Source organism: Tachypleus tridentatus, chromosome 9 (genome assembly GCF_004210375.1).
Source record: "Tachypleus tridentatus isolate NWPU-2018 chromosome 9, ASM421037v1, whole genome shotgun sequence".
In the NCBI taxonomy this organism is placed as follows: Eukaryota; Metazoa; Arthropoda; class Merostomata; order Xiphosura; family Limulidae; genus Tachypleus; species Tachypleus tridentatus.
The window spans coordinates 50,503,358-50,516,011 of NC_134833.1; the positions used below are offsets into that span (position 1 = coordinate 50,503,358).

General features: G+C 31.7%; 1 protein-coding gene across 19 annotated transcripts in view; it reads right to left on the minus strand.

The window, feature by feature from the left end:
* The window catches only part of LOC143225218 (histone acetyltransferase KAT7-like), a 134,079-nt gene that overhangs the window by 103,457 nt on the left and 17,968 nt on the right, over positions 1-12,654 (minus strand). For 3 of the 19 annotated variants that reach the window (XM_076454250.1, XM_076454249.1, XM_076454243.1), the window contains exons 1-3: positions 6,591-6,829; positions 4,932-4,970; positions 2,429-2,540 (exon numbers count right to left, since the gene is read on the minus strand). In XM_076454250.1, coding sequence (XP_076310365.1) covers positions 2,429-2,540; positions 4,932-4,946 — 127 coding nt within the window. In that variant the 5' untranslated portion in view covers positions 4,947-4,970; positions 6,591-6,829. The other 16 variants (XM_076454254.1, XM_076454251.1, XM_076454253.1 and 13 more) reach the window with 14 other exon arrangements.

Consider the following 12,654-nt stretch of genomic DNA (forward strand, 5'->3'; position numbering starts at 1 on the left):
TAAGAATAATCATTTAACTCAGCTGCTACAACACTTGCCTGATATATGAGGGGTCCCATTTCAATCCTGCTCAAGAATAATGTCAAAATTGAATTTTATCACAAAAATTCTTCATCTTTCACATAGAAGGCCCACTCTCAAATTTTAACTCTAGGTCCTTGAGTAACCACAAGCTGAAGGCCAATTACTATTATGGTAATCTAATTTTTGCATCTTTTCAAGGCCAGTAGCACACCAGGAAAATGCTCTAATACCCAAGCTAAAAATTTAACCCACGAGCAATTACTAGTGTGGCACTTTTGTTTAACAATGTTGTAAGAGATACACAACTGTCTCAGTTTAACTTTGATGCAGGCATTATGACTTAGACAGTCTACATTGAATGGACATCATAGTTATTTTATGGTTTGTTTACATAACTGTTTACCATTCATACATTTTACAATTCAGCAATAGTTTACAATAGTGAGATTATTGCAGTATGCTACTATAACTTTCCAAATTTCTCAGTTTGAATGAGTGTTATTGCATCAGGATATCTAATACTGTGTAGAATGTTCAAGATTTTGCCAGGGTAAAAAATATTTATTGAAAAATTATTATTTAGTTCTAGATTGCACGATTGTGAAATTTAGAGATAAAGAGTGTATAGTGATTTGTAAAGTAAAATTATCATAGACTGTATTGTAGCAACAGAGTAAGGAAGAATAATTGAAACCAGCCTGTGTAGACTTTGACTAAAAAAAAAAAGACAGTAATATAACTGTTTTGTTTGGGATTCTATATGAAAAATCTCATGTTTCCATTAAGAGAGGAAGATAACTGTTCTACGATAAGTTTGGTTGAGTGAGTTTGTGCAGCCATTTCAGACAGAGATTTTCTTCATATAACTCAAAAAACAAGAAAAAAAGATTTCTTGAACCTGAATATTAATCACAAGTTTTTATTATAAGCTATCATTAGCTTTTTGTTTATGGCTCTAAAGAGTTAGCAAGCTGAATTTCAACATACTGCATTTGAAATGATTACACTGAATTGGATAGTCAATTTCTACATGGATCTACCAAAGAAAAAAAAAAGTATTTTTTTGTACTATACACTTGTGTAAATTATTGTATATAAGTTAACATTTGATGTTTGTGTTTATTTATGTTATATGTCTATAGCCTACCAAATTGCAGAGTTGTTTTTTTTCTTCATGTATTATACAGTTGGAAGTACAAGTTCGTAAACAATATTTCAACAAGGTACTTATTATATATCTAAAATGGAGTACTGATACTTTTCAGTAAATTATTCTAAAGTGAAAATACTTGTCTTTTTTCTAGAAGCAATTACAGAATGTAATAAAATAAGTATATCTAATATCACTGTTGGTATTCAAAGATATTTAGAGAGATTACAAGTATTTATTTTTATTTGTCCATTAAGAAAAGCATTCTTCCATTACATTTTCTTAAAATTAAGCTTTTAAAATTAGTACACTTACAATGCAAAAAAGTATTAAATCTTCATATCCCTCTTATCAACTGTTGTCAGAATGAAACTAGGAACTAATTTTAATACGTACATTTAGTAAAAATAAAATCCAATTGTGGTAATTTTAGTCTGTCAATCAACTGTTTTGAATGTAAACAATTATAATACAAGGTGGAAACTTAATCATTTTCAGAGTGAATACACATTTTTTGTGACTTATTCAAACATAACTTTCAGAGTGAACACACAGTTTGTGACTTTTCATAGAAAGAAATTCAATAAATACACAATCTGTATAATCGTTATAGCTTATTGTTTAGTTTTCTGTAGTAACATATAAAACGTACTCCAAAAAATATGAACTTTTTTTTATCAAAGCAATGTAAAAAAAATCATAATATTCTAGCTGCTTTAAAGTTAAAAAATGAAGGAACACAAGTGGAAGTCATGCTTATGAAATGCCTATACAATTACTAATGTTATCTTGACACATTCATTGTTAAAAACATCAAATATCACTGTACATATTATTTATTAATGAAATATTTTAAACAAGCCTATATTATTTTTTGATTCCCAAGCATCTAGTAGTTAAACAAGAAAACTAACCCAACTATTTTTATAAACTAATTTAATTTTAATTGTACATGTGTGCCAATTCTCTTAAATCTTTTTAAATATTTATATTACTTTTACATCAACTAACACTTTTAATTTTAAAACCATCTTGAAGCCTATAAAATCTAAGGTTCTTTACTATGCTAATTTTCTAACCCAAATGTATACATAAATTTATTTACAGGGTTGATGGCAAAATGAGTTACATTTTGTAAATTTTCTTTTACACCTTTGCAGATAAAGAAAGCTTATTGATACATATTGTTAAATAAAAATGAAAACTTGTAATAAAAATATCAATAACGCATGTATCTTGTGAGCTTTATCTTACTTTCTATACCTGTTCTTACTCGACAGCTTCTTGTTTGTCTCCGAGGCTGTACTGCATCAGCTGAGCTAACACTTCCTTCTGAGCTGTTTTCAGAACTTGTGCTTTTTACACGCTAAGAACAAAAACATCCTGTTATAAGTCTTAACTCTTGTTCTTATAAAACCTTCTGTAAAATAAACTGCTCTTGACAAACTGTCTACCTACAATACTAAGCAAACACTTGCAAATTTCACAGTAGATGTGTAAGATATATATGTATATACATATATATTTCATGAAAACTGAAACAAGATCATAAGATATATATTTTAATACACCTGCAAATATAAAATGTTAATTTTAATATATTTTGAAGTGCTACATACTTTAAATACTGTTAAGTACATTTTGTACAATTTCTTAATTATAATTATTCCTTTAGTTTTATTTGTTATTTAATCTAATGCAAAATTAATTTCATATAGTGACATTTCTACAAATAAAATCCACTCAAAAAAGCTCTTATTTCAGTAACTTTTTTTATTTTATTTAAAATTGTGTGTTCAAGATAAGGACACAATATATGTAGAGTGCAATATGAATCTAGGTAATTAGATCTCCTCTTTCACATAACCAGCAGTTCTGTAAGCATGTTTGGTAAATCTCAGAAAAGAGCATTAAAAAAGCAAAGTTACAGTTTGAGTGACTTCTATTACCTACTTCAATTGAATGAATTCCAAATTCTCAAAAGGCTATTGTAATCCATATTTCCAATCTCTTCATTATTATTATGCAATGATTTTAATCCACAAGCCACTACCTGATCCTCCTTTACAGTACTTTATGCAGTTTTAGTCTACTTATCTTAGGAAGAACACCAAGTTGTTGAAGAGAGGTTCAAGGGGTTACTAGCATTATTCCAAAGATGGATGAGTTGTCAGGTGAAGATAGGAAGAGATCTGTTAGCCTGTCCTCTCTTGAAAAATGAGAATGGTCAAGGGTGATTTAGTTATTCAAATATTTTAACTGCATTTATAAGGTTCAGGCATCAGTTTTAGTTTATGTCTGCGTGTTAAATTCTGAAAGCAAAGGGGACAAAAAGTCATAAGTTTAAGAGATAAAAAAGTTAGACATTTTCCATTTAAGCAGCTTTATTTCTTCAATAATGTGATAAATACATGGACAAAATTTCCATCTGGAATGGTAGAAGTTGCAACAATACAAAAATTTAAGAACAAGGTTGATGACTGTGTGAAGAATCAAGACTGGACATGGTTATCGTCTTCTTTTTTGTTGAAGAAAGTTAAAAATCATGGCAGCCTTGATGGGCCAAAAAGGTCCTTGATGCCCAATAATTTATAATTATTTACATAAATAACTTCTCTTCTGGTTGTTCTGTACAAACACCAATACAGTATATCAAACTAATGAAACTTAGTAACTCTTTCAAAATAACAGTCAGATGTTTAATAGCATATTAAATATAGTGCTTAGAATCATAACCATGTAACAGATTTACAAATGTGCATTTATTTTGTTATTTATACTTGTTTCTCTATAGTTTTCTTTTTTGCATGTGATGTATATTCTTGACAATGTTTTGCACAAGTTCCTCATTATCTCAAAATTTGTAAGAAGATTCTAAAGAGTAAGAATCAACAATATTTGTTTTATGAAAACATGCTAGAACATTGTTGAAAGTTATATAAACTTGCGTGATTTGTATAAAAACCAAAGTGCCAAGAGACAGATAAGTATTATTATTGGTCAGCTACAGTCAGAGGGCTACAGGCCTCAGATGTTATAATTGTGATTAACATCTATTAATCAGAAAACTACAGAACTGGACCAGAAACATTTATAGATTTCAAACCATTCAACTTCAGTGAATTAACTTCAGATGTTAGTATTTCTATGAGGACATATCTTCATCAGTACAAAGTCAGCTTATAAGTGGAATTAGGTTAACCAAACCAGCCAGCTTAAGCGAGGTGTGACAGTATCAATTCAGAATTAATTTTCTCATGATAGACTTGGATCATCGATAAAAGATTCAGTTCGAGACCAAATATAAGGCTCGGTATTGTCTGTAAGTATGTAAACCTCTTGTATATAAACCATCATTTGTAATAACTATTAGTAATAACCATTTGTTATAAACTGTAGTTTTTTTTGTTTGTATATTAAAATATATTTGTGTTAAAAAAGAAAATTGTGCACAAACATCATAAAATTGATACATATTAACATTTAATTAACTTCTAAATTAAAACTGGAATTTCCAGTTATTTGAAACAGTACTATGTAGCATACATTAGGTAATAAATCAGAAACTCATCTGAAATAAAAAAAATTACTTATAGTAGAAATTCATCAATTGCACTTTACATATATCTATATACTGTTATTTTCATTTTGTTTTTTTACTTACACTATATGTAAAAATGTTTTTCTAAATTTCATTTACTCAATCTAAAAGTGCAACAGGGAGAAAACAACACATACCTCAAATGTGAAAACTTACCCGTCTTTTAGGCATCTTGTGTTAAGTTCATGTGCTCTCCTAAAAATAAATAGAAAAATTGTATAGATACATAGTATAAACATTAGGCTGTTAAATCTAAAATAATATCAAAACTCTATATGAGCACATAAGTGTAAAAACACAACAGCAGACTTTAAATAAAACTCTCATAAAATAATCAATGCAATGCATTAACTGTAGTATGGCATCCCATAAGATACTTAGTCTTATGAAAGAACACAGTCTAATAAAGTTCTTCAAATTTTGGAAAATATACTTCTAATTAGTATCACAAAAGGAATTTATACCCCAACTTTTCATGTTTTCACAATTTTATGACCTAAGAGGTTTTTATGTATATAATAAACACTTATTAAGAAAACAAGTACATCACTGATACTACTATAATTTGCTAAATTCAAAAAGGTTTCCCTACAATATTCCAAACTAATCAGTAGCCTGGCATTGACTAATAACTCCAAAAATTATATACAAGTAGAATTAACTTATTCAAATAACACCAGAGGTTAAAAAAATATATATGTTGTAAAATAAAAAAGAAATTACAGAATTTGTCTCTAACTACTTGGGTACATTTATACCAGCTTCTGTAGCTAGTGGTTTGTAAAATTTATCAGGCTCATTAATCAATTGGAGTCAACAGAATCTGTTAGATACAACACTGCAATCAGTATCATAATGCTTTCTATCCACAATATTGTGTCCATTTGTATAAAAAATTCTTGGGCTAACTGCAGTGTTCATTGTTTTTAATCTGTTCAATTGTTACTAGAAAGAGAAGAACGTGGCAAATTCACTGGTACAAGAAATTAGGGATGTCTGGTAAATTTAAATACTTTCACGCGAAATAAATTTATGTTTGTTTACAAGTAACATGTGACATATTTTAGCCTATGAAGCTCTTGTAATGAGTGATACAAAATTATATATTAATGTCATTACCAATTCCAGATACAACTTGGATCTTTAAAGAAAACGTGAAATGTTTATAATGAAAGTGAAGTGCATTTTAATGTAATTGCATATTGTGAAAGCTAATCTTTCAAGTTTCAATTTATAGTTAGTTTTAACAGAAAAGATGAAGAAATTTCAAATAAGTGCTTTTCCAGCTATAAGTTATAAAATATAATGCCCCATGGGGCATGACCAAAAGTGTAATTGCAAGCATGCTTTTAAATTTAAATGCCTAGTAATAGCAACATAAATCGAAAATAATACATTCGAATCATGAAACATCACCCATACTTATTAATATCAGACCATGTGATCACGATGCTGAACAAACTTGAAGTAATCGAAAATAACGTGGAACTGTAATAGTAATATTTAGATTCTTTGGATAGTAAAAGAAGAGTCAGTAGTAATGTATCTCACACAAAGAATTACTGCAATGGTGTTATGGCGCTTCGTTGCCATAGTCAACGAATGGTATGACTATGTGAACTAGATTAGCTCTTCAACTTATTTTATCATGAATACAACTTCTTTGCTGCACTATCTACTACTCACTTAATTACATTTTTCAATTTGTAAAGAACTATTTACATAGCGCAACAATATTTCGCTGATATGAAGTTTAAAATTTAATCTACGTACACGTCTAAAAGTTAAACAAAAATGATGTACAATCTCTCTTACCGTATTTATTTAGGCCTAGCAATAACAATATTTGAAATTGTACGTTTTTCTCCGTCGGTTGGCGCTATTTTAACATAACTTTTATAAATAATCTAAAATTGGTAACTTATTTCTAGTCATTTTCAAGGTTTTCGAATATATTTTTGGTTATAATAAAAGTAATAATTAATAGAATACTTAAAATTACGTCTAAACGAACTTTTGTACAGAAAACCAATACTATTCTTCTTATTTCACAATGTATTATATAAAATCGTGATATAAAAAAACCATGTACATGGGCACCTCTAATCTTTATAACTAAACCAACGAAAGATTAAGTAGTTCAAATATTTCTCAATATCTTCACTAATTCAAACGCCATTCATTTTTTTTCCTTTCACAACTATAGGATAACATGTATTTAACTGAGTATATTAACGCACTTTTTCAAATGTTTCATAAAGTTGTTCTGGGTTTATGCCCAAACCAGCCGTTCTGATATATATTTTTGTTTCAAGTGGATTTCTCGTCATCAAGTGTTCTGCATGTAGTATTTTGTTCCATTTGTATATGTATAGCAAAGCTAATAAAGCTACCTGTTGCCGTCCTTAAAATTGAACTACTTGTCAAAGTGAATGCGGTAAGCTCGTAAAACCCCATTACCCATCATCAATGTTAATAAACTAGCTGTCACTATTTTAACACATTCAGAACTTCAAGTGTGGGGAATATTATGTGATATTGCACAAGTTAAAACCAGTCTGACTAGTTCCGAGCTCTACCACAGCATCAACCCATGCCATAATATGAAGGATGTAGGAAATTCATAAATTAACTTTTTTTTGTTGTTTGTTTGTTTGTTTTGGAATTTCGCACAAAGCTACTCGAGGGCTATCTGTGCTAGCCGTCCCTAATTTTGCAGTGTAAGACTAGAGAGAAGGCAGCTAGTCATCACCACCCACCGCCAACTCTTGGGCTACTGTTTTACCAACGAATAGTGGATTGACCGTCACATTATAACGCACCCACGGCTGGAGGGCGAGCATGTTTGGCGCGACTCGGGCGCGAACCCGCGACCCTCAGATTACGAAGCGCACGCCTTAACGCGCTAGGCCATGCCAGGCCCTTATATAAAGGTAAAATGTATTCTAACGTTGTGTGAATTATTTGATGAAAATAATGTCTAGTCCAGTCAATGTAATGATGATGAATTCATCTCTCTCCTCAAAATACCCTTCCACGTGCCTGATGACTCAGTGGCAATTTTAAGAGTTTATAACGCTAAAAATCAGGTTTAGATACTCGTGGTCAACGGAAGAAAGGTAGCCCATCTGTAGTTTTATGTTTAATAATAAATAAATAAACAGCCGCATTCACCTGTAGACCTAATTTCATAAATAAACTTTCAAACGTAAACTTCGAAATTAGTGTAGGCCAAAGCTCAAAATCAAAGTTTCAATAGAAATTCCCAGAATATGGTAAGTACACCTAACTCGGTTACCTTTCATAATAAGCAAACGTGTAACACGTTGAGTATTTATACAGCAGAGTTGTCAAAATAATGTTCATTATTATCGCCGAATACCTTGAATTAATCAATGCTTACTCGAATTTATATTGTGAACTTTCTAGATCTTAATGTTATCGTAATTATGAGCTCCGCCTGCAGAACATCAAAATTAAAACACAGCTCACAATAATAGTACAAATAGCACATATACTGCATTGTTTGGCCTAGTTCCTCTGTCGTGCCCTCCTACAAGTATTTGGGTTTAGTACATTAAGCAGATTAGACAGCTTATAGCTTTCATTGAGCATTTATTGACTAATATCTAGCTTGATTAGGAGAGGAGAAGGTTATCCTTAAACATACACCCACAGAGAAAAAGGACAGAATGAATTATGCCATTCCACAAATTAAAGAATCTCATCAAGTAGGGTACACCATAATTTCAAGTTGCAACTGTCACATACTATATCAAATGTAATATATATAGTGGCGAAATTTCCAACTCATATGGCCGGCATGGCCAGGTGGTTAAGGCACTCCACTCACAATCCAAGGGTCGCGAGTTCGAATCCCCGTCGCACCAAACATGCTCGCCCTTTCAGCAGTGGGGGCGTTATAATGTGCGGTCAATCTCAGTATTCGTTGGCAAAAGAGCAGCCCAAGAGTTGGCGGTGGGTGGTGATGACTAGTTGCCACTTCCCTCTAAGTCTTACGCTGCAAAATTACGTTTTGTCATTGTCTTTCTTGTACAACATGTAGCACTACAGCAATATTCTTTAGTGGTAGAACAGCTATTATATATTTAGAGAACAACAAAGGAAAAAAGGCAGCTAGAATAAAATCAACTTAACAGTTTTGTGCATCATGTATTATACAAAAACTACATAGATTTAATATAAACAATAAATTTTGAAGAATTCTATCTAAAGAGAAAAATGTATAAAAGTGTAGCATGCCTGTTTACAAAATAGATGTTATATTCTTATTAACCAGATGCTGAAATTGTAAACATGTGCTTATTTGTTTTATATAGAGCAATGGTGAGAATTGTGTATTACTTTGGCCCTATGCCAACTCTCTGTATATGTGTGTATTGAGGGAGGTAACGTGTTTTAAGGAGAAATCTAGAAAGTCTTAGAAGTTTATATGAGTTGGATTGATTTGAATTTCGCGCAAAATTACATGAGGGCTATCTGCCATCCCTAATTTAGCAATGTAAGGCAGCTAGTCATTACCACCTACCGTCAACTCTTGAGCTACTCTTTTACCAACGAATAGTGAGATTGAACGCACATTATAACGCCCCCACTGCTGAAAGGGCGAGCATGTTTGATGCGAAGGGGATTCGAACCCGCGACCCTCGGATTACGAGTCGAGGACCTTAACTACCTGATCATGCCGAGCCATATGACTTGGAAATTTCGCCACTATATATATATTATATTTGAAATAGTATGTGGCAATTGCAGCGTGGAATTATGGTGTACCCCACTTGTGAGCGATGTCACGTAGATTTTATCTTTAGTGATCAAAGAAGTGGCAAAGGAAGAATCAAGTGATCCATTAAGCCATATTTAAAGCTTTTGAGGAAGATCTTTGCCATTTGCACAGTAAAGTTTACACTTTAATGGCTTCACTAGATTGAGCAAATATATTAATGGATAAGCTTCCCAGTGAGATCTTGAGGTACTACCTAGGTGTGAGGGATATTCTCAGACAGTTTCCATCATGAACAGTTATGAAATGGTAATTTTAAGCTGATCATTAGAGAAGATAAAGCCTGCAGTTACAGATATTGTGGCTATATCTCAGAGGTAACATTATACTCGGACGCCTCCATAGTTCAAGTCTAACTGAAGGTTACCAGCCACCTACACATGTTTGTTTTGTGATACAAATACGCTGTTTTCCAGATAATGGTCAGGGTTATTCATGTTTCATATTCCATAAAATGCTGATAATATCTTCTCTTAAGATTATATGGGATAGAAGGAGAAAAGTTTCTAGTTTGTTTGTGATTATCTGGGACACTGATTAATAAGCTGCCCAACTAGTAAAAATGGTAACAAAAAACTGACAACTTCTGTACCGCGATAAACAACAAAGTAGGCAAGACCATCAGTTCCGATTAATGACTGAACAGATCCAAGATGAACCAAAATTGAGGGGTAAATGCTACCGTAAACAGCTCCAGAACATTAATAAAGCCCAAAGTGGATTTCGCCATCAGGTTGGGAGAGCACATAAGAAAGTTTATACTAAAACTGTCATCAGCTCAATTCTCTCAAGATCTAGGTGGAGCATTATATATATGTATATGAGAGTGACACATCAAGTTCTTGGTTGACACAGAAATGAAAAGAATAGTGGTAGGTGTTGCAAAAGGTCAAGCTTTCCAAGTAGTACCAGTGTGCTGAGTAGTGGATAATGATGTTTTTTTCTGGTAAATAATGGTAGACTGGACATAAGCAGAGAGGTAAATCTAACTTTGTCCAGGAGATGTCTCTCACTGAATGAAGTTAGTAATCTTCAAACTTGTATCCGGCATTGGCATCTTTTGGGTGGGTGTGCTGCAAAAATGATAAAATAGCTTTTCCTGCATGATGGACAATTGGTGAACTGACGTTTCATTAGCGAATTATGTAATGTGGATCAGATTAAGCCCAAGAAAAGTGGATTGCACACATTTATGTAGCTGAGTGAATGATAGTACCTTCATATATACAAAAGGTGTCTTGTGATTTATGACAGATGAAGTTTAATGTTTGTCAGTAATGTGTAATATAGTTATAAAAGACATGCATAAAATTCACTGTTTCATGTCCAGAATGTAACCAATATTAAGTTGGACACTTATGTGTCCAAAGAGGGATAAAGTTACAATGTTCTTTTGTAATTATGGACATTCTGTTATCTAGATCTATGTCAGAATGATTATAGGTATGATAAGAAAAGTAGAATAAACTGATGTTAACGATAATACCAAGTCTGTGCCCATTGCACTGTGACCAAAAGCAAGTGTGTGATAACCAACTCCTGTGGTAGTGTTGTTTGAAGTTTCGGTAAACATTCGAGACCTAATGCAGTAAAAGTAACTCACCGAATTGATAAAATGATTTCAAATCCTAATTTTAATACTGGCTATTATTGTCTCATTGTGTGGTTTATTACATTTCTTTCTTAGTTATATGGTTTTAATATTTGCTGTGTAAGTTGTATTTCGTTGTGTCAACTGTATTGCACGTAAAAGTTTACAGAAATCATAGAAAGTTAACATCCTTCCTGACGAAGTTGATTGTAAAGTTAATTAATTTAAAAATTGAATTTAATTGTCTGCTTGAAAACAAGCCTGAAACAAAGTAGGAAGAACGAGTATAATTATGAAGGCATATAATTTTTCTGAATCTGTGTTGTTTCAAATAAAACGTTGTCCAGAAATCCGATAAGCTGAATTTTTTCTAGCTACTCTAATTCCTTCACTGTTCTCTCTTTATATATACATTGTAATGCCTGCTCTGCCAACAGAAGATATTGCTGTAATACTACGCAATGAGCAAGAAGTTCAATAATAGTAATGTCCTTCACTGGTCCCCGTTGGGACATCCGCAAGTTTACGGAATTACAACGCTAAAAGCAAGGGTTCAGTTCACTTCGGTGGACACAGCAGATAGCCCGATGTGGCTTTAGAATAAGAAAAACACACACACATACTTGACCTTCACTGACAGAGCAGATGGATTATATTAAATGACCAATCAAGTAGGAGTGATGGTTGATATTTATGAATTTGAAATTTCACATTAAGTAACATATATTAGATATATGCATTACTGCATGTCATCTCATTTGATTTGGTCAACAGGAAGGCAAATTGAGGGGAAAAAATTGATCAATTTACAAATTCAGTTGCAGATGGCTACATAATATTTTGAATTTATTTGTGTCCCTTTTATTTTGTGTTCAAATTATGTTTGTAAATCCATTATCTTGGTTTATTAATTTGTAATGTGTATGCATTTTGTATTCAATTTTGTTTAATTATTATTTATTTAATATTTACTGACAATATTTTGATTTTTAATGTGTTTAATTTTGTATATGGTTTTATTTATTTAAGATTAGATTTGCAATTCACATTTATGTTTGTGTTTTTGTAACTTACTTATTTCAATGCTTCCATGTTGTGCATTTGTAGGTATCCCAGTTTATTTAAATTTATATTGGGAATTGTTTTGAGGTATGTTTTATTTCAGTTTGATTTATATCAATTTTTACTTATTTTAGTTTTTAAACTGTATTAACGTTTTTCTTGTGTTTATGTAGGTGTGTTGGCGTCTTGTTTAATGCAATTTTTCAAGAAAATTATTTCAGAATTTTATGGCATGTAATTAACTTTACCATTTGGCAAATAAATTTTAATTTAATGTTCCAGTTTGAAAAACCTAACCAAATAAAAAGCTAATTATCATAGCCGAAGGAGCTACTAATTTCATCTTTCCATAACTTATGTGTGTATATTCAGAAAAATCTTTAAAATGTTTCTGTAGGTATGGTGTATGTAGTTATGGCTTC